Raw genomic sequence first — 22,123 nt, forward strand, 5'->3', positions numbered from 1 at the left:
AATACACTGCTCCAGGCTACCTTGGGAGAGGAATGATCCAACTAACGCAGCAGGCTCCCAGGGAAGCAATTTATTCCTAATGATAATCAGTAGGAAGGACTGCTGGTCAATAGGGACCACCATGATGCATAGCTGGGGTGACCATGTGGGTTACCTGAATATGTCCATAAGGGTCTGATCTGGCACCCATTGAAACCAATAGTAAAGTTCTAATTGACTGCCATGGGCCCAATCCAGCAGGGTGCAGCATGCCCACAGTTCCCACTGAAATCAGTGGGAGTTGAGTGCACTTAGCACCTCACAGGAGTTGCTCAGCGCCTTGAAGGATCAGGCCCTAAACTCTTACAGTGGCCCATTGGTGGCCATGAATGCTACACAGCTTTAAATGCTTAAAGTGGCATCAGTACTTTAGCTCTTACAGCCCAATGGACTTCATTCCCCTTGTACTCAACCCTGGCTGCCCAACCCAGCCCACTCCTGACTCAGGGCCTCCTCAAGCTCCCTCCAGCCCAACTCCCACTTGCTCAGAAACATCTTCCCCCAGACTGAAAATCCTTCCACTTCCTAGCTAACATCTCCACAGCTCAGAACCAGCCCCTGCAGCTCAGAGCCCTTTCTCGTTTGACACTCCCAGGCTCAGGGACACACATACACACACACACACAGCCCTACAGAGTCAAAACACCCATCCTCAGGCTCAGGACCCTTCCCTCACCTACCTGCTGCCCACCATCCGCACCCCAGGAGAAGTAGCCCGCCTCCTCCCATCTGAGAGCCCCCTGGCCCAGACCCCCTACTCCATTCCTTGTTGCTGGGTCTGAACAGAAGCATCAGGGAAGGACTGCAGGGAGGTTAATGCAGGGATCCCTGTACTGTCAATCAACCCCACACAAGCCTTTATTCCCTGTTCCCTCCCCTGCCTGCAGTCTGTGTAGTCCAGCTCTGGCACCATAAGGAGTCCCCTTGTGGCAGCAGGTGGTACAACAGCCCGCAGTACATCATCCACACTACACAGTAGTAATAGTATTGGTAGGATGTAATCCTATCAGCCCCCATAGCCTAATAAATCCTTATTAGCCAGGGCCTGATCCAAATCCAGTGATGTCAATGGAAAAACTCTCATTGATTTAATTGGCCTTAGCCAGCAGCCAGGATTCCCAGCTATTCTGAAGCTACCTTAGGGCCTGATCCTGAGAAGAACATCCTGCAGATTGCTGAGTGCCTTCCAGTCTGTTTGAGGTAACTGAGAGTCGAAGTCCTCAGCACCTCACAGGATCAGGCCCTTCAATCAGGCTCCTGGAACACTGGAGAACTGTGATTGTTGGCAAGGATGCACTGAGATACCAAGGGGATGACTGTGGTAGGTATAAATGACTTGCCAGGAGCCTCTGCTGACATTGCAGCACTGACCTCAATGGAGTGACTTAAAGCACCTAAGTCACTTCAGTGCTGTTGGATAGTTTATCCTTTATCTATTTCTTATTCTTCTTGCTGAGTTTTTATGTTTCACATGCGTCTTTGAGATAAAAATTAGCTTTGCTAAGCGTGAAGAAGTGATAGTTTAGCTAAGGGGGAAATTGGCTGTTTCACTGTGGGCTTAGCACATTAGATTGGTACCACTTGCATGTTTGTTGTCAGGGTGAGTATGTCAGAGGTAGCTGCTTAGCCTGTTGTCAAACATTTGCTTTATAAATCTTCGGTATAGTTAGACAAATATAGAAGATTGTCTAATACGAATGTATAAGGAATCCCCATACATATTTCATCATTTTGTTTGAGATTACATTAATAACTATATAAATCCTGTTTATCAATGACTACACTAGAATGAGAATTGGCCTCTAAAGTGATTTCCATATAGAGTACCAGTACATTCTCCCTTTAGTGGGGAAAATTTATCCCTGTGCAGAAGGCCATCACACACTTAAACCAATTAAGTCCTCAAAATAGGATTTAAGTGGGACTTATGTAGTTCATAGGTCTTGTGCTGGACCTCTGCACAGGGGTGAATTTCACACATTGTGACCATAATGAACTTATTTCATGTGTTATTACATCAGTTTTACATAATAGTACATCAGTGTAGATGAGATAAGAATCAAGCCCATTTTCTAATAAGTCTCACTGGAAGTTTCCTGTGTACAAAGAAACCCCACGCAGGTTGAAAAGTGATTAAAAATTATAAGATTTTTAATCTTATCTGGGCTGGCTGTGGGAAATGACCACAGCCAGCCCAGATGATACTGGCAAGGGTTTGGCTTTATACTGTACATTTATGTTTGTGAGCCAATGTCACATATTTTCAGGATGGTAAAGCTGCATCAAAGGGGTACCGATGTCACTTGCAATGTATTTGTCTCATAGAACTTGGTTTCTTCTTTCACTGAGAGTTGTCTTTGTTTGGGAAAGCTTTCTCTTTGCCTTTATGCTGTCTGTGAATTTCCTTTAGACTGGGAGCAGTAGTGGGTGGAATCTGTCTCTCCAGATGATTTGATCTGTATTGCTTTAGTTAAGAAAAACATTGTTTCATACATGCTCATGACTCCTACGGAGCCAGTGTCAATCCATATTAAATGTAGGTTGTTGTGATTTATGTTATGTGCTTCACAGCTGTAAAACTGTGGTGCACAGAAGACTTCCTCAAATGAGAGGTTTCGAGGACAAAGTATTCAGTGAAACTAATGGCTAATGAAATGGGTGACTAGAAAAAGGCACGTGGAATGCATTGGAACCCATAACTATCTCAAACCGGGCAGCTTCTACCTCTGGATTCCAATTAGAACTCAAACTAATAGAGATTAAAAATTACACTGGTCTACAATTTTTGAGAAGTCGTCTGCTTCAGAGATAAAATGTGCTATTTATTATGTATTTTGATGTGCTGAATTCAAATATGACAATTAAAACAACTGATTGGCTACTGTTTCTAAGATATTTAAGTTTTTACATTTTATGTCTATGTATATTGTGTAGATAGTAGAGTTTTAATCATAAATTGTAAACCTAGGTCTTTTCATGTGTTTATGGTTGCTTTGCATGATAATATTTCACCTGTCCTGTTTATGTAACACTTTAAAAATCAGCAAAAGGGTTATATAAATAAAATGTATTATGAAACAAAAGGCAAAAAATTATTATGTACATAGTTTAGTCCTATTCAGTGTCTACTCGGCGCTTCTTGGCTTGTCTCTTGTATTCATTAAATGGAGCATCTCTTGTCACTGTCCAGCAATAGTCTGCAAGCATTGATTGGCTCCATTTGCCCTGATAGCGTTTCTCCATTGTTGCAATGTCCTGGTGAAATTGCTCGCCGTGCTTGTCGCTCACTGCTCCGCAGTTCGGTGGAAAAAAATCTAGATGAGAGTGCAAACAATGTATCTTTAGTGACATGTTGCAACCAAGGTTTTAGTATGCCTTGAGGAGGTTTTCCACCAACAACCTGTAGTTGTCTGCCTTGTTGTTTCCGAGAAAATTGATTGCCACTAACTGGAAGGCTTTCCATGCCGTCTTTTCCTTGCCACGCAGTGCATGGTCAAATGCATCATCTCGAAGAAGTTCACGAATCTGAGGACCAACAAAGACACCTTCCTTTATCTTAGCTTCACTTAACCTTGGAAATTTTCCACGGAGGTACTTGAAAGCTGCTTGTGTTTTGTCAATGGCCTTGACAAAGTTCTTCATCAGACCCAGCTTGATGTGTAAGGGTGGTAACAAAATCTTCCTTGATTCAACAAGTGGTGGATGCTGAACACTTTTCCTCCCAGGCTCCAATGACTGTCGGAGTGGCCAATCTTTCTTGATGTAGTGGGAATCTCTTGCACGACTATCCCATTCGCAGAGAAAACAGCAGTACTTTGTGTATCCAGTCTGCAGACCAAGCAAGAGAGCAACAACCTTCAAATCGCCACAAAGCTGCCACTGATGTTGGTCATAGTTTATGCACCTCAAAAGTTGTTTCATGTTGTCATAGGTTTCCTTCATATGGACGGCATGACCAACTGGAATTGATGGCAAAACATTGCCATTATGCAGTAAAACAGCTTTAAGACTTGTCTTCGATGAATCAATGAACAATCTTCACTCATCTGGATCGTGAACGATGTTGAGGGCTGCCATCACACCATGGATGTTGTTGCAGGCTACAAGATCACCTTCCATGAAGAAGAATGGGACAAGATCCTTTTGACGGTCACGGAACATGGAAACCCTAACATCACCTGCCGGGAGATTCCACTGCTGTAGTCTGGAGCCCAACAGCTCTGCCTTACTCTTGGGTAGTTCCAAATCCCTGACAAGGTCATTCAGTTCACCTTGTGTTATGAGGTGTGGTTCAGAGGAGGAGGATGGGAGAAAATGTGGGTCCTGTGACATTGATGGTTCAGGACCAGAAGTTTCATCCTCTTCCTCGTCTGACTGAAGTGAGAATGATTCTGGTGCATCAGGAACCGGCAGTCCTTCTCCGTGGGGTACTGGGCGTATAGCTGATGGAATGTTTGGATAATGCACAGTCCACTTTTTCTTCTTTGACACACCTTTCCCAACTGGAGGCACCATAAAGAAGTAACAATTGCTGGTATGATCTGTTGGCTCTCTCCAATTCATTGGCACTGCAAAAGGCATAGATTTCCTTTTCCTGTTCAACCACTGGCGAAGATTTGTTGCACAAGTGTTGCAGCATATGTGTGGGGCCCACCTCTTGTCCTGATCTCCAATTTTGCAGTCAAATTAAAGGTGATAGGCTTTCTTAACCATAGTGGTTATACTGCACTTTTGTGATGCAAAAGTCACTTCGCCACAAACATAGCAGAAGTGATCTGCACTGTTCACACAAGTACGAGGCATCTCTGCTCACTTTGGCTAAACAGAAATGTGTCCCTTTGCAAAATCAAACACTGACAAATAAGAGAGCACGACACTGTATGATTTCTAGAGCTGATATAGGGCAATTTGTTCAGCAGAGTGATGTAAGCTTCGTTATGATTGCATCATCCATGACTTCTAGGAATAACATGATGCAATTCATATCATGTATGATGCAATACCAGCTTCAGATTGCATCACTCATTGTTTTGCCTAAAAAGCAAGTACTGTCCAAACCCAGTCATAGATTTATTCATAGATCCAGTCAAAGATGTATTTTAGTCATTTCTGGTTTAAATTGAGATCCCTTCCCTTTATAACTCACTTATCCTCTGCCATTCCCAAGTCAAGGGTCGTATATACTGACCCAATAGCATATCTTGAAAACTAGAGCCAATCAACAATTTTAAGCATCATTTTCATTCTCAGTGACCCAGAATTAGTAAAGTTTGACTACATTTATTTCAGAAGCATTTTGGCTGTAGAGCAGTGTTATTGGTCCCCTTTGTTTATGAGGATACCTAACATTTTTGTTATCTCATTTATGCCTTAAGGTAGGCCATTTTAGTGAAGAAAAGAGTTAAGGCCCTGATGAGGACAGCTGAAATCATTCCTTGCTACCACAGTAGAAAATACCTGTTTGATTTTTCTCACACACCAATTCCACTCAAGTGAAATTCCATTGACTTCAGTGGCATTACTTTTGATTTACACCACGTGACTGAAAACAGAATAAGGCCTAGCATTAAGGGTTTTTTTGTTTCTATTTCTTTTTAAAATCTAACCTGTTATAAAAGGTTCTCTTACTGATTTGGGGGAGGAGGGAGGAGGGCGAATCCTAACTCAGGATATTTAAATGCTTGGGGTTGGCAATGCTGTGTATCCCATTAAGTAAAACAGTGTAGGCCCACGCTGTGCCATCAGCTACACTTCTGCAACTCCTATGACTCCAGTGGGGCAGAACCGGGTGTGATTCAGGGCACAATTTCGCCTAGTTTGTTTCAAAGACTTTAATATTAATGAGCTCGAGGGGACTGCCTGGATCACAGGAGCCCCTTGTTAAAATGCCACTATCACTCAAAGGGCCAACCTGGACCTGACTCTAACAAGGTAATACAGAGGAGTAAGGGGTAGTAAGACTCCAACCCCCTCCCTTCCCCTGAACTTGGGCCCAGGTGCAGGGGGAAAAGAACAGAAGCCTGCTGTGCGCTTGGTATTCCTCTCATCCCCTGAGCAGGTGGGTCAGGAGGAATAGGGAGTAGGGAGAGTCTTGGCTTCACCCACACTAGCTGGTGCAAAGGAAGGAATATTCTACACTCAGTAAATGGCTGAAGTAAATGATCCCCTCCCAGGAGCAAGTGAGGAGCAGGAAAGAAATTGTGATTCTCTGAGTCACGATTCCTCCTTGGGGCTCCTCCACATTTGGGCATTGAGCAATGGTTCGATCTAACCCTAAAGAAAGGATTGGAATGATTTCCATGTCTCTGGTCAAGTTCACCCTCTCTCTGGATATGGCTGAATTATCCTGCCAGAGAGGACTTCTGTCTGGAGCTCAGAAAAATACCTCTGGAGGTCATTTTCCCCCCTCTCTACAAATAAGATCCCCAACTTTTCCCACTCCCCCATAATGTATACCACAGGCAGAGAGGAAACATTTCTGTGGGATTAAATTATCCACTGTGCAAAACTGTGAGTTATTAGCTAAAGAACACTCTGGCCTATGCGTCCCTCAATCACTGTAGATGTTCTCAGGTATGCAGGTGGGGCAAATTAAGCCATTTATTCCTTTCTGCATGGATCTGGAGATCACCTGATCACCTCACCATGTTACCCACCTGACACTGTTAACTGACACTGTAACAGGACCAGATGAAGCGATGATGTCTAGATCTGGGCACGGGGGCTAAATTTCACCCATATGATTGGCAGACATGCATTGTCATGTGCTATTGCCTTCATACAGCCTTTAGGTTTTTGGGCTGTTCATCAGTAATATCAGTTCCCCCCCCACCCCCCGAGTTTCTGTTTTTAATTGTGCTGTTTTATGCATTGGTTATTGCAGAGCTTCAACTATTGTTTAATGTCAGCTTGGTTTCGGCTTCTGTGGGTTTCTATGATCCCTTCCGCTATTGTAGACCGCTCTCTATTGGCACTGATTGCCTGGGGTTGACCTGTATTTTTTTTTTTATTGTTTAAGGGATTAATTGTAATGTATGTATGCAGAGCTCCTGTTAATTCAAATCAAATTTTTGTTTTCCTCTGGTCATTGATTTTGCTGCATCTGTGTTTATTCTATGACCTGTGGCTTTTTGCTAGACAGGGGCTGGCTGAGCATTTGCTGCCATATTTTTAGCACTCAGTCCTTTAAGCTTTTTGGTAATATCTTGACAGAGACTGGTGCGTAAGTGTCAAATACCAGATTCTGATCAGTTTGCATCTTGTTCTGTATGGAGGTATATGAATAGGACCCTGGAGTTCTCTGACATTCAGGATTTCAGCAAAAGGACGTTTTTATTCTACTGCTTAGGAGAATTGGATTTTGAGATGCAGACTCATCAGTTATCTCAGAAAAAAGCTGAAATTGGTATTAATATGACATGAAAGTGATTGCAAACCCAGTGTGTGATTATGACTCAGTTTTAGTCTTGTCTTAAGCCGTCTTTGCGCTGTAGCTAGGATAGTTCAGTCACCTTGGTCATTCCTCTGATGCCATCCATGCCGAGAAGCCATAAATACCCAATAGCTGTATCTAGTGTGACCACTTTCATTGTATTATTTTGTTTTTTAATGGCCTCATTTCTTTCCCTCTACATGCTCAGTCCCCCTTTACTCTAGCAGACACTTTTTTTTCCATGTAGAGTGAACCATGCTGGACAATATTTGGAGCAGAGAGTGAGCAGCTCTCTATGACATTAATTCATGTCCTGCTGAGAGGCACACAGCTGAGAGGTGGGAACTGTTTTAAGTGGCAGAACTGGCGCTGCTTCTAATGTTACAAGTGCTGGAAGCATTTTCACGCAGGAGGACTCCAACAGTATTACTGTGGTGGCAATGCGGTCCAGTGAGTAGGATCCCAGTGTGGATTTTGTTCCCCACTGGGCTTGCTGAATGACCTTTGGCACATTACTGAGGCCTTTCAAAAGTGGCCACTTATCTGGTGTGCCCCCATTTTTGGAGGCCCAACTTGAGACACCTTGGGATTGATTGATTGTTTAGAAGTACTGCCCACCCACAATCTCAGCTGCAGTCAGTGGGAGCTCCTGGAGTGCAGCATATCTGAAAATCAGGGCCTCAGTGTCTTAAGCTCTGAACCCAGAAATTAGTGGACAGTTTTGAAAGTATTGGCTTTAATCGTTCTGTGCCTCAGCTTCCGCATCTGTAAAATGAGGATAGTGATTCCTTTCCTCCCTTGTAAAGCACCCTGAGAGCAATGGCTGAGAAGTGCTAAGATATAAATTTAAAGTGACTGTAACCATAGGTGCCGGTGGGTGCTCGACCACACTCTGCCCCCAGCCCCACTAATTTTTCCCCGTAGGTGCTCCAGCCCCGGAGCACCCACGGAGTCGGCGCCTATGACAGTGACCGGGGTTCCAGTGGGGACCAGCTGTGGTCACTCAATTAGGGTGAACTGCAAAGAATGGGGCAGACAATCCCCAAAAAGCTGGTGGATATTCCAATACCTAGATTTACCAAGCCAGCATAAAAGAGCTGCTTTATTACCTTACTGGTTACTCAGACGTCCAAACAACACAGTTCCCTTAGAATCATAGAATCATAGAATATCAGAGTTGGAAGGGACCTCATGAGATCATCTAATCCAACCCCCTGCTCAAAGCAGGACCAATCCCCAACTAAGTCATCCCAGCCAGGGCTTCGTCAAGCCTGACCTTAAAAACCTCTAAGGAAGGAGATTCCACCACCTCCCTAGGTAACCCATTCCAGTGCTTCACCACCCTCCTAGTGAAAAAGTTTTTCCTAATATCCAATCTAAACCTCCCCCACTGCAACTTGAAACCATTACTCCCTGTTCTGTCATCTAGTACCACTGAGAAGAGTCTAGATCCATCCTCTTTGGAACCCCCTTTCAGGTAGTTGAAAGCAGCTATCAAATCCCCCCTCATTCTTCTCTTCTGCAGACTAAATAATCCCAGTTCCCTCAGCCTCTCCTCATAAGTCATGTGCTCCAGCCCCCTAATCATTTTTGTTGCCCTCCACTGGACTCTCCAATTTTTCCACATCCTTCTTGTAGTGTGGGGCCCAAAACTGGACACAGTACTCCAGATGAGGCCTCACCAATGCCAAATAGAGGGGAATGATCACGTCCCTCGATCTGCTGGCAATGCCCCTACTTATACAGCCCAAAATGCCATTAGCCTTCTTGGCAACAAGGGCACACTGTTGATTCATATCCTTATGACTTAAAGTGATCCAGACTCAGGACTCCATCCAGGTACCTAAGTCAAATATGATGAAGATTCCTGAAAAATCTTATTTCATCAAAAGGTTCTACTAATCCCAAAGAATAGGGCACATTACCTCCCAGGTTATTGACTATTTCAGATCTTTCCCAAATGCATGCCACAGCCAATTCTTATTGACTAAACTAATGTTTATTGAAAAACAAAAGAGAGAGAGTACGGTTAAAAGATCATTATACATACAGACATGAGTTCAGTTAATTGAAGTTCAGATTCATAGCAGAGATGGTGAGCTTTGTAGTTTCAAAGTGTTCTTTCAGAAATAGTTCATAGGTTATAGTCCAATGTCCAAATATCATATTCAGGGCATACCAGCATAGCTGGGACCTCAGTCTTGTGACTCAAACTTCCCTCGATGAAGCTTAAGCAGATCTGAGATGACAGAATCAGGACCCAAAGACCTTTTATACAATTTCATGTCCTCTTTGACAAGTTGGGAGTTCCTCGGGGAACAAAAGGTAATTGGGATGACTTTGAAGGAGGTCCATCACTGGTACTTAACTATAGAATTAACATAAGGCAATTTGCTTATTCCTCCACCATTCACCATTATTTGCTATACATTTCAAAAAGAGATGAATACAGAGATATCTCCTGTTTACAATTCATTTAAATGCTAGGATGTTCTTTTGATCTCTGAATTATGAGAATACAGCATAGACAGGGATTGTTGATTACATTGTCGACCCTACTCGTACATACGTAAATACACAAAAACACAAACATAATGTCCCCACTTGTCTTTTGAGGGTTATTTATTTTGCAAGATGATTAACCCTTTCTGGCTATGCATCACAGTGACATTCATTGTTGTAATCTATCAAAGAATAATAAATGGAGTTTTCCAAAAAGCTGTAAAAACAATGCATCATTGTGTGCACCCACTACTGTGGCCTGACACTCATGTAGGAATGGCAGATTGTCTGTTAGTTGGGCTGACAGTCCAGGCTTCAGTTTGGAAACAGCGAGTCATTCCTGGACTCCAATCCATGCCTATTGCCAAGGTAACCGCTCCCCAGTAGGACAATCCACTGCTGTCCAACCACCAGGCTGGCCTCCTCTATCCAGGTTTGTGGGGTTAGTTGTATCTATGGCAGATCAATGAAAAAGAGAACAAGTGAATCCAAACATACTGCCAAGTCCCTGCATTTTCCACATATCCTTCAGGCCACCATCTCTTTTCCAGGTGGGGTATTACTATCAGACCCAGAAGTTGGAGCTCTGCACCTAAAAGTCACTATTGAGCATCCTGGTCCAAAGCTCTCTTCGTGCCATTTATATTGTGCTGGAAAATAAACCCAGCACCTTCCTTACTCCTATCTCCTTGGGCTGACTCTGCTGCTGATCTATTCCTGGCTCCTCGTGCCTCCAGGCACAAGAGAACAAGATGCAGGAGTTACCTTGAGGAGGGAGCTAAGCTACTTTGTCACCTCTAATGTTGTTTTGTCACAAAGATCTCCAGTATAAAGCAAACACCCAGACATGTTGTGGCCACAAGAGTCTGTGCACTGATGCTGGTAGGAAACCTGTAGTCATACATGGTGGGGCAAGGATGAGTTGTCTAGGACAGAAGCAGTAGCTTCTAGACAAGTACAATGGTAACCCATATGACTTGCACACTCACCACAGAATAGCCATGTGGCGTCCACTGAGAACTTGGAATGCCTGAGGCACATTCAAGGATAGGGCAAAATCCTGCGTCTGCAGTAGTGACCATTCCCTGTGCCGGGGGTATAACAGTAGTCAGCGGAGTGACAGGAGTGTTGATCTTTGTTACCCTGCCTACATTATGTGTGGGGGGCAGAGGCCTGTGAATTCAAAGTTAGTGCTGTGAGCCTAGGAAAGGGTTGTGATGACTGTCCCTTAGACGGCCTCTTATTAAGGTGTTTGTACATATTATGTATGATCTATGGTATTTAGAAGGCCCCATCAACTTGGGGTCTAAGTACCAAAAGGAAGATCTCTTCCTTTCCATGGTAAATGCCAAGTTGAGAGATACATATCTTGTTGTTATTATGTCACATCTTTATTGCCTGCCATCCAGAGGCCCCAGTTGGGATCTCAATGTGCTACTTACTGACCAAACTCAGTCCCCACCCAGAGGAGATCTTAGGAAGAGATATGTTTATTGGGGCTGCCTATTAGTTCTTTTTAAAAATTGGGTTTTACACTGAAGCCAGTTAGAGGAAGCCCCGTTCATTCAGCTGTTATAACGCTGCTCACTGCCATGCATTACCATGTAATTGCATTCCCCATCCTAAACATAAGGTTTGTCTGCTAAGAAAAAGTATCTACAGGAATGACTGAATTATTCCATCCTCGTATGCCCTAAAGAGGTGCCAGTTAAGAGACAATAATAACAATATCAGAGTGCACAGTAGGTATGTGTTTGCACAGAGATATTTCATATTTTAACCAACAAAGGCCCAGGTTTGCTGGCTGTGAAAGTTTGGGGCCATTGATATTAATGCTCTTCTGCCCTTCTGTTTGTCCCTTGACAGGAGTGAGTAATGCTGAGGTACGGCAACCAGGAAAATCTCCCAGTTTCAGTGTGAACTGGATAGTGGGTAACACGGACCCCGAAGTGATTAATGCCACAACGGGAAAGAGGACCTGCGGGGGCTCTTCGCGGCTCTGCAAGCACACATTTTATGTTCAGTGGGCAAAGCTTTATGGAAAGGTAGGCCTTGTAAACTACCGGGGATACAGCCTCACAGTCAGCCATGGGACTGCTGGAAGCTTCCCAACCGTGGATCTGACCTGGTATTAGCATTTCAGCCTTGTTGTGAGGGAAAACTAAGAGCTCTGCTTTCTTGGTCCCCAGGGCTGTAGAGTCTGTGAACAGAGACTGTGCCTTTGTCCCTAGCACAGGCTGATCCCTACTTTATGGCCAACCTCTTTGATAGTCCACATGTAATGATGACAGCCTCCAAAGGAGCCCCAGTATTCCTCATTAGTAGAGACTGAAAGCTGATGGAGATCCTCAGGAGTCATGTACAGTTGAGATGGCATTAGCTGGAATGGACAGGAGCACAGAGAGACCTAACATCTGAAATAGCACCCTAAATTGTACTGCAATAATCCTGGCAGTTTTCAAAGGGAAGTGCCCACATTGGTCATTCTGGACAGTGGAACGCTCCATTTTCAAACTGGTAATACAAAAATAGGACACTGTATGCCTGATTTGGGTGCACATAAATTGGCTGTTTGGTTTCCTATGTTCCATCCTGAGTACCCACATTTGAAAATTGGGCTCTGATTGTGACTGTTATTTAATATTGGTGAATACCTCTAATGCCATTTCAACTTCTTACAAGTGAAGTACCCGATCCTGCAAGATTCGGAGCACCCAGAACTCCCACTAAACTCCACAGCAGTTATACCCTGGTTGCCCCTAGCCACCCTTTCCCATTGTTTTGTCAATACAGCAATTGGTAAAGGATCCCCTGAATGACTCTCTCTGGCATTATCCCTTTCCTTGGAGGGTGCTCGCCAAGAAACTTTTTGTACCTCGGAAACTGCACAATCTGTGTAGGATCACCAGATAGGCACTAAGTTGTGGCTATTTCTGCTTGCTCCTTCCTCATCTTGACCCTCTTCTTGGAGTCAGCCTTGCTCTTCTCTTCTAAGGAGTTGCTAGAGGAAGAGGAAGAGCTGGGTTCAAAGAGCTGAGAGCTAGGCTCCACACTTCCAGGAGAGAAGACAAAGGAAACTGAAAGGCTTAAGGGGGATGCTGCCTTTATATAGCCTTTGCCTCCTTGCTTCCTGGTCGTTATAGCACTGATTGCCAAGAATCATCCTGACATTCTTTACAGGATGGGAGAAGATGGGGACAATCTGCAAAGTATTTTGATTTGTACCAGTTGGGCATTTCCTGAGCAGACAAAGCATTACTCGTGTCAATTGGCATTCTGAGAGGACTTAATCCAGCCACAACCACTTGGAAGACATGTGGTGAAGGGGAGGTGGTGTTCCTTTTTCTTATATCCTCTTCTTAGATGCTTTTCCTTTATATCCCTTTGGTTTGTAATTTACACTCATTTTGCATGCAATTCCCCACAACCACCCCACTATATGAAGGTGTAAAGCCTCCCTGTGTGGGTGTGAATTCCCACTCCACAAAACAGCAGAAGTACTGTGAATGGTGTAGGTCTCTGGAGCCCTGATTGCAAACAGAAGCTGGGTAGGGAGATGGAAGGAAATCCTGGACCAAGTTCCTGTGGCAAGGTCTCTTGAGAAGATGAAGGGATAGCTGGGGCATCAGCAGTGCAGGAACAGTGGCTGTCATGGCTGCTGCTACAGGGACACAGCAGGCTCTGGGGCACAGGTCCGGAGAGCAGCCTGGGTATGCGGCCTGACTCCTGGTGAGTCTGCACTGAGATACACATGAGAATCAGCCAAAGCCAAAAGGGAAGGAGGCCCTGGATCAGTGACTGAGGGACTGTGTGGGGTGGATGCATGGTGTCCTTCGTGTTCCCACGGGTGGGCAGCCCAGGCTGTATGTTGCTCTGGCCAATAGAGAGAGTGAGCAGGGAGCAGTACTGCCAGAACCCCTGGGTGAGGGGTTGACCAGTGGATCTGATCTGGGGGCAGCTGAGACCCAGCAGAGAAATCCAGACCAGCACCAGGACTACAGCAGCAGGTGCCATACGTGGCAGGGGCCCAGAATCAGCACTCTGAGCTTTCAGGCAGTTTGCACTTTTAATTGGTTTGTTGATGAGCAAGATGCTTGTTGCTGATAAAGCTGAATGTGTGTGTGCTGATAACGGCACTGCAGCGGCCCCTGGGTGAATCCCTACATCCCCAAAGGCAGCAGGAGGAGCCCCACACACTAAGGCAAGGAGCAGGAGTCTGGAACCCACTGATAGCAAAGGGAGCCCCCATTCGGCACACTACTTTGCCACTTCCGCCTGTTTTCTGGCCAACACACACCTGACCTGTAACTTGCACCAGCATTTAGACCCTTTGCTGTATTTGGCTGAATATACCAATAAAAGCATTAACCTCCCCCTAAACTGAATGAGTAACATTGGCCCAGAGATTTCCATAGGAGTTCGACCTACTCACTTCAGCCTGCATTTTAGTCTCTCTCTGGGATGTTTGCTCCTGGAGGTTGTGCTTTGATGGGGCGTTTTTCCTACAGGATGTAATTTCGCTGGTTGTAAGCACTAGACGTTCACCTGTATGCCTGCTCTAAGGCATTTTCCAGACCTTGATTGTTTCCATATAATGTCAAAGACTCACTGTTGGCTTGACTGTGTTAAGACTTTGGAAGGTCAGAGACGGTCATTGATTTAGTCCTGAAATACAAAAGGTGCTTTCTTCTTGTGTGTGTGCTCGGGGTGATTGTTGGACTGCAGACATGCGTCTTTGTCTCTTAAGACAGTTTCTGGCAGATGCTTCAGGTTTTACTTCAGAATGTTCACTTTTGTTGAACTAGCCATGTTCCCTCTCAACAAGTCAGCTTCTCAGCTATACATTCTGGCATAAATCCCCGAAGCTTGATTACTGCCCTATCCTATGCATGTTTCACAACATCTTTTATTATAACAGATTTAAAGGAAGAGGGGAGGAGAATCCTCCTCATATTGTCTCTTGGCATTAGTTTGACTGGCTCAAGCTCTGAACTGCTCTGCTTCCTTTATTGAAATCAACCACGTCCTCTTCTTTTCGGATTCTCATAAAGGTTATTTTTTCCCCCTCCTCTAAGCACCCTAACTGACAAGCAGATTTTTCTTTGCAAAAACACCAAGTGATTTGCAGGTTTATATTTGCCGCTGGTTGTACCCACTTCAGGAAGGCAAAAACTGTTTTCCTTTTTTTGCATTTGCTCCACGTTTTCAAGATAGGAACAATGTCTTGTGCCTTATACCTTCAGTATTTTGTTGTTGCAAATCAAAGGCAAACAGAGAAAGCCCAGAGATAGTTTGTTGCTTAGGAAATGTAGACGGGAAGATTATATGGCTGTTGAAGTCGCCTGTTTCTGCTAGCTTGTTGATTTGCTTTATTTTTTTCCCTCTCCTCTGATTTTGTTCTGCAGCTGAGCACACGAATGCCAAGCCATGGAGACATGCCATCAGTGTACAGTGAGGCTAAACTGGTGGCTCAGACGTACCAGGCTGTCAAGCAGCAGCTGTTTAAAGCATTTCAGAAAGCAGGTCTGGGCACCTGGGTCAAGAAACCCCCAGAGCAAGATCAGTTTTTACTAACTGTATAAATCATTCGACACCTTTGCTACATGACCGGATCAAATCAACTGGAGAGAAGGATAGGCAGGATGTGTGGGCTGATAAAATGGATGCAGTTCAATATTTAATAACAACCTCCATGAGAATATTTTCTTTTAATTCTGTATTGGAAATACATAAACATAAGATGTGTTTGATTAATACACTGAACTTGACTTTAGGAAACTGCTTTTTAATACTGATCCCCTTACATGGATCTACATGCCCAGATTATAAAATGTTTCTCACAAAGACACTGCTGTTCATTGTTTGTAGTACACAGGATTATTATTTATCCAAGAAGCAGCTGCATTTCAGACTTGAGCAGGCCATGCATCTGACATAAAATACAGTTTATCCAGTGCTCAATTTGTAATGAAAGAGGTGCCGGGGCTCAAGCAATTAGGTGCCACGGCTCAAGCAATTTTTTTTACTTTCATAACTGACCCAGCAAGTCCTGAGATGCCGGGGCTATGAACTGCCAAGCCTAAAGATGCTGGGGCTCAGTCCTGGCACAAATTAAACACTGAGTTTATCTTCCCCCCCACACCATCAGAGCAATAATGTTGCTGAATGAGGGAAGATACTTTAGTTAGTGAATACATGAAAATACCTTCATACTCACAGTGTGACAGGGAGTCACAGGACAAGCATATTCATCCACAAGGAGTTGCGTATCCTCTATGCAAAAATCGTTCTGTCAGCTGCTTTATTTTGATTGCAGGGATTCTTTTAAACTGTGTTTCCTGTTTTCAGATCTGAGCATAGAACTGGGAGCCAGGATTTCCTGATTTCTAAACCTGACTCCTTTTGTGTCCTGCGGCAAATCACCTAGGGCCAAATTTTCACCCATGGTCCTAAGTTTTTGGTGCCTCATCTTTTGGAAGCCACAAACTAAACAGAGTTAGGGCCTGATTTTTCAGAGGTGCTGAGTCCCACAATTCCAGATGAAGTCAATGAGAGCTGAGGGTCCTCTGTACCGCTGAAAAATCAACTATTGAGTATCTGATGTTGGATACCCACAAAAACCTCAGATACCCAAAATTAGAGACCACTTTTGAAATTTGGTCGTTCACTGCCTCAATTTTTCCATCTGTCAAATGGGGATAATAATATTTATCTGCCCCATGGAGAGCTTCTGATAGTAAATTATTTAATTAATGGTTGGTTGTAAATCACTGTATAAGCCAGACTCTGTCACACTTATGGTGAGTGGTACTTCACTCTGTAGATAGTCCCACTGAAACCATACAACAGACATGACTACTCCCAGAGTAAGGCTCTACGCAATGTGAGAAAGATAGGCTTGCCAGTTTTGGTTTGATGTATTCCTGGAGGTTTCATCATATGACATAATCTTTAATTAAAGATTAATCTTTAATTCCTAGAGACTCCTAAAGGGTTTTCAGATTCTGGTCCTATGTAAGTACAAAATAGTCTTATTAAATTGACCACACATTCATTTGCAGTCTGAAATGCAGATTGTTTTCAATTATAAGAAGACTAGCTTTTATCTGCTAAATCATATCTTCAAACGGAAGGACTGAGTCTGTTATTATTGATCTATGAATCATTTCACTTCATCAGAATGTAAGGGATGGGAGATCTAAATTTCCATAGTCCAACGACAGAACTAACTGTCAGACACACTGTATTTTTGTTTGTTTGTTTGTTTGTTTTTTTAAATGACAGGATTTGCGGGTATATAACAACGTTTCTTTTTATTCCAGTGATTCTCTTTAAATCTGTATATAACATGCTGCTACTGATTTGTGATAATTGTCTAGATATTTCCTCAGAACAGTCAAGATGAGTTACTTTTCAAACAAACACATAGCTCATATTTTTTCCATGTAATTTCCTTTACACAGGAAACTGTTCCTATCAATAAAGGTAGATGCTCTTTGTATAGCGTTTATCATGTTTGGAGAGCCATATACCGTAAATACATTGTTTATTGATGCCCACAATAGACTAGCTACAGTATTTTGATGAGATCTTATTTTTACATTATAAACTACAAGATGTAGCTATAGTGTCTTGTATAAAAATTATTGTGATAAATTAGAATTTTTAAATTAGATAAAGCAGAGCTCTCCCCTTATGGAAACCTTTCCAATAAAATAATACATTCCATATTAACTACCAAAAAAGTCCTTAGAGTAGATATATTTAATAACCTGAAGTTGTTTCGATAAGTTAGGGGCAAGAAGATATTTTGTGGTAACCACTTTGTTAATATGACCCCTTCCAGGGTTACCCTTAACGTTTCAAAATAACGTTAAGCTCCTTCTGGAGATTCCATCTGCACTTCCAAATGTCAAACATTCCCCTGTGTTACCTTCCCATCTGGCTTTGGCCCTAGCTCCCGCTGCTGTTGATGGAAGATGTCCCCATTGACATCAAGGAGAGCAGGATCAGGCCCACAGCCTGCCAGCTTTGTGTTTGTGCAGAGGGAAGCCACTTTGTGAAGGTAGCAGGGTACAGGTCTGTGTAGTGAGTTACACACACAGCTTGTGGCTGCTCCGTAAGCAGGTATGAATGAGGGGAGGGTGGGCAAAGGGAGTCCCCTTGCCCCCATGCATGGGCTCCTCCAGGGCCAGGCCCCAATTACACAGTGGCTGCACTTGATGAAGCATAGGGTCTGCCTCCTCCTTTAGTCCCAAGGGCCCAATCCACTCCAATGGGGGTGGGGCCATGGCCCTGCCTCAGCATGGCATGGGGCTAGTGTGTAGATGGGAGCATGCAGCACCCCTTGAAGGTATATAGCCCCCAGTGGCCCAGGGAGCTCAGGGAAGAATTCTAGCATCCTGAGACAGAATTGCCCTCCAAGATCCCCCCATCCCTTACTCTGAGCTGAGCACATTTGCACAATGGAGTCAGTGCACTAGCAGGGTTGAAATCCGGCCACCAACATTTGAAAGGGCCCAGTTCTGTTGAGTCTGACCTCCCCAGCATGAAGAATACTGGGGCTCTGTCATTTAAACTGACCCCCTCCTCATGAACGGTACTGGGAACTCCTTCTTGAACTACTGGGTCTCTCTACGTTAACCCAACCTAGCTACATGAGAGACATCAAGGCTCCTTCTTAAACAACCTGGGTTCAGCCCCAGCACGTTTCCAACCTTATGGATGCATAAGGGCTGCAGGGTCTGGTATCAGAGCTAACATGACCACGAACTGAAGGAGCTAGTTATTTTAAGGATGATAAGACAGGTGGGGTGGACTGATCTAGCCTTTGTTTCAACAAATAAATTTTAAAAATCCTGCATTCGATTGCCAGACCTAAATGAGGCAGTGAGGACCGAGCTTGAACCCTGTTATAAGTAGGCATACGATAGGTCCATTGAAGGTAGTGGAGTCGCAGCTGCTTACACCAGGGTTGAATCTGGCCCAAGCTGTCTATCGTTCCTCATTATATGCATCAATACAGTGTGTACCACATCCCAGCAGCACAAATTACCAACATGCAGCATTTCCTGAAGCAAAGGAAAACTTTCTCAATAGTAATTCTTAAGTGACGATTATGTACATAACACGCATGAGTGAATGGCAATACTGTACTAATGGATGTAAATTTGTAATATTTGTAAAAAAAAGACAACAAAAGAAAATAAATCTGAATTTACATATGTGAATTTGCTGCTAAGTTCTGTAAATTGCACTTCAGTGATACCTGATAAGTGAATGTTTCTGTTAAGTGAATAAAATACCGAGTAAAATTGTTTCTTCATTGTTTGTTTGTTTATTTTTCACTATGGCCTAGAAATCGTATTCGCTTTATTTATTCAATAGTCAATATATTCTCCCTTTGACATGCCCAATTACAGTGCTTCATGGGAGCTAAATGGTTGTATTGAGCGAAGATTATCCATCCTGGATGTATTTGGATTCTGTTCTAAAAGTGATGGGAATGGTCTTGTACTGGGAGAAGGATGAACTGGACCAATCTCTAATTTTGACCATTCCAGATTACAACTGGGGCTATTGTTTTAAGTATCTGCATTATAAAATTTTTACTTTGTCCACAGACTTAACTATCTTGTTCACCTATAAAGATGTTTAAATTGTCCGTTGCCAGAGTAGCTAGGTCTGAATGGGATTGTAAGAAACAGTGAAAATTGTCCAGAGAGACATTCTTCATCCTGTTCTTTTAGTACAAGTGTGAAATCTAACATATAAAGAAGTGCAAGGAGTGATTTCCCCTCATGCAAAACTTGGAGGAGGCAGAGGGTCATTTTTTGATTCACAGAAATACAAAATTCCCCAGAGGCTAGTGATTTCAGACACTTTTGCGTCCTTTCCCACAAAAGCATCTTTCTTTTTAAGCCAGGATTTTGCTGGTGATATAACTGTGCTTTGGGGCATGTAGGTAGAAATGACGGCTACAGTGGAACACTTTCAGAGTCAGGTTTTCTCCACAGTACCAAGTCACTGAGGGTCAAGTCCAAACTCCTAACTCAGGCAAAACTCCCACTGGAGTCAGAGTTTTGCCTGAGTAATGAAAGAGTCCAGCCTCTCAGTAGTTAGCAGATCTTGTCTACATAGAAAAGTTGCACTGTTTTAACTGTACCGGTATAGTTAAACGCTTACCACCCCCATATTGTGCATGCAGTTATACCGGTATCAAAGTGCTTGTACCGATAAAACCTTATTCCCATATAGGAAGTGGAATAAGCTATGCTGGTAAAAGGGCCTTTCATAAAGTTATAACTGCATCCACACTAGGTGTTGTGTTGGTTGTGACACTTTCTCAGGGTGTCCAAAACCATAGGTCACTATCTAACCTCCGCTGCCTCCGCAAGAGAGAGATTTGCTGGGGCTAATTGGCTGACAGTTCCCTGTCACACCAGTCTGTTAGCCACCCCGACAAACTTCTCAGTACTTTGCCAGTCTTTACTTTGCCTTGAAGGTAACACTTGGTGTACCCCAGTTCTGGTGAACTCTGGAAGAGCATTTGCCTGGAACAGCCAGCGACTGTCACCAGTCACTCACACAAATTACCAAGTTTGCTATCTCCAAAGAGACAGTGCACACACCTGCTTGTTTGATTTAACTAAGAATTCACACTTTGCTCAATATTACAGTATTGAGCTCTACTTATGATAAAAGAAAAAGGCGTTTATTAACAAAGATAGAGCGTTAAGTGATATTAAACTAGGACAATGGAAACAAAACAAAAATATAACATGCTGCTAAGAGACTAAACATAACTTTAGCAGGCTAAAATCTTTGTCTTTCCTGCAGCAACCTCTCAGGGTCACCAGCTCCCAGGGCCAGGATCCAGCTTTCATTGATGCAACAAGATAGAACAAGGAGTAATGGTCTTAAGTTGCAGTGGGGGAGGTTTAGTTGGATATTAGGAAAAACTTTTTCACTAGGAGGGTGGTGAAGCACTGGAATGGGTTACCTAGGGAGGTGGTGGAATCTCCTTCCTTAGAAGTTTTTAAGGTCAGGCTTGACAAAGCCCTGGTTGGGATGATTTAGTTGAGGATTGGTCCTGCTTTGAGTAGGGGGTTGGACTAGATGACCTCCTGAGGTCCCTTCCACCCCTGATATTCTATGATTCTATGAAAGTGCTGACCTTTCTGCTCCTTCATTAATGGACCATCAAAGGGTTCTTTTCCCCCCTTCTCACAGTCCAGTAAACCTTTGAAATGTATCCGTCTGGTCATCCCAATCTCAAAAAAGATATACTGGAATTGGAAAAGGTACAGGAAAGGGCAATAAAAATTATTAGTGGTAGGGAACTGGTTCTATATGAGAAGACATTAATAAGACTGGGGCTTTTCATCTTGGAAAAGAGACAGCTAAGGGGGGATAGGATAGAGGTCTATTAAAATCATGGCTGGTGTGGAGGAAGTAAATAAGGAAGTGTTATTTACTCCTCATAACACAAGAACTAGGGGTCACCAAATTAAATTAATAGGTAGCAGTTTTAAAACAAACAAAAGGAAGTATTTCTTCACACAACACTAAGTCAACCTGTGGAACTCTTTGCCAGAGGATGTTGTGAAGCCAAGACTATAACAGAGTTCTTAAAAGAACTAGATAGCCATTGATGGACCTGTCCTCTATGAACCTATTAGCCAGGATGGGCAGGGATGCAAAACCATGCTCTGAAGTGTTCCTATCCGCTCTGTTTGCCAGAAGTTGGGAGTGGATGACAAGGGATGGATCACTTGATGATTACCTGTTCTGTTCATTCCCTCTGAAGCACCTGGCATTGGCCACTGTTGGAAGACAGGATACTGGGCTAGATGGACCATCAATCTGACCCAGTATGGCCATTCTTATGTACCCCCAGATAAAGGTCTTCTCCCCTGCTGCTTGTTTTCCAGTAAGCTGCTTTCTTATCTTCCTGTTAACTTGTTTGTCCTGCCTACCTCAGATGCAACTGTAATTCCCATTACAGGTGCCGACTTTCCAAAGCACCAGGGGGTGTTCAACCCCTGGCTCTGTCCCAGGCCCCACCCCCACTCCACCCCTTCCCTCAAGGCCCACCCCCGCCTTTTCCCACCCAGTTCGGCCCCCCTGCCCAAGCACACCACATCCTCA

At 43.7% G+C, this 22,123-nt stretch overlaps 1 protein-coding gene across 1 annotated transcript in view; it reads left to right on the forward strand.

Annotated features, from left to right (window-relative positions):
• ADARB2 (adenosine deaminase RNA specific B2 (inactive)) overlaps positions 1-15,555 on the forward strand; it is a 409,108-nt gene extending 393,553 nt beyond the window's left edge. Inside the window, exons 9-10 of the mRNA XM_065399295.1 lie at positions 11,840-12,018; positions 15,379-15,555. Of these exons, the coding sequence (XP_065255367.1) occupies positions 11,840-12,018; positions 15,379-15,555 (356 nt within the window). The remainder of the gene's footprint in view (positions 1-11,839; positions 12,019-15,378) is intronic.
• Positions 15,556-22,123: the final 6,568 nt, after the last annotated feature.

Source organism: Emys orbicularis, chromosome 2 (genome assembly GCF_028017835.1).
Source record: "Emys orbicularis isolate rEmyOrb1 chromosome 2, rEmyOrb1.hap1, whole genome shotgun sequence".
In the NCBI taxonomy this organism is placed as follows: Eukaryota; Metazoa; Chordata; order Testudines; family Emydidae; genus Emys; species Emys orbicularis.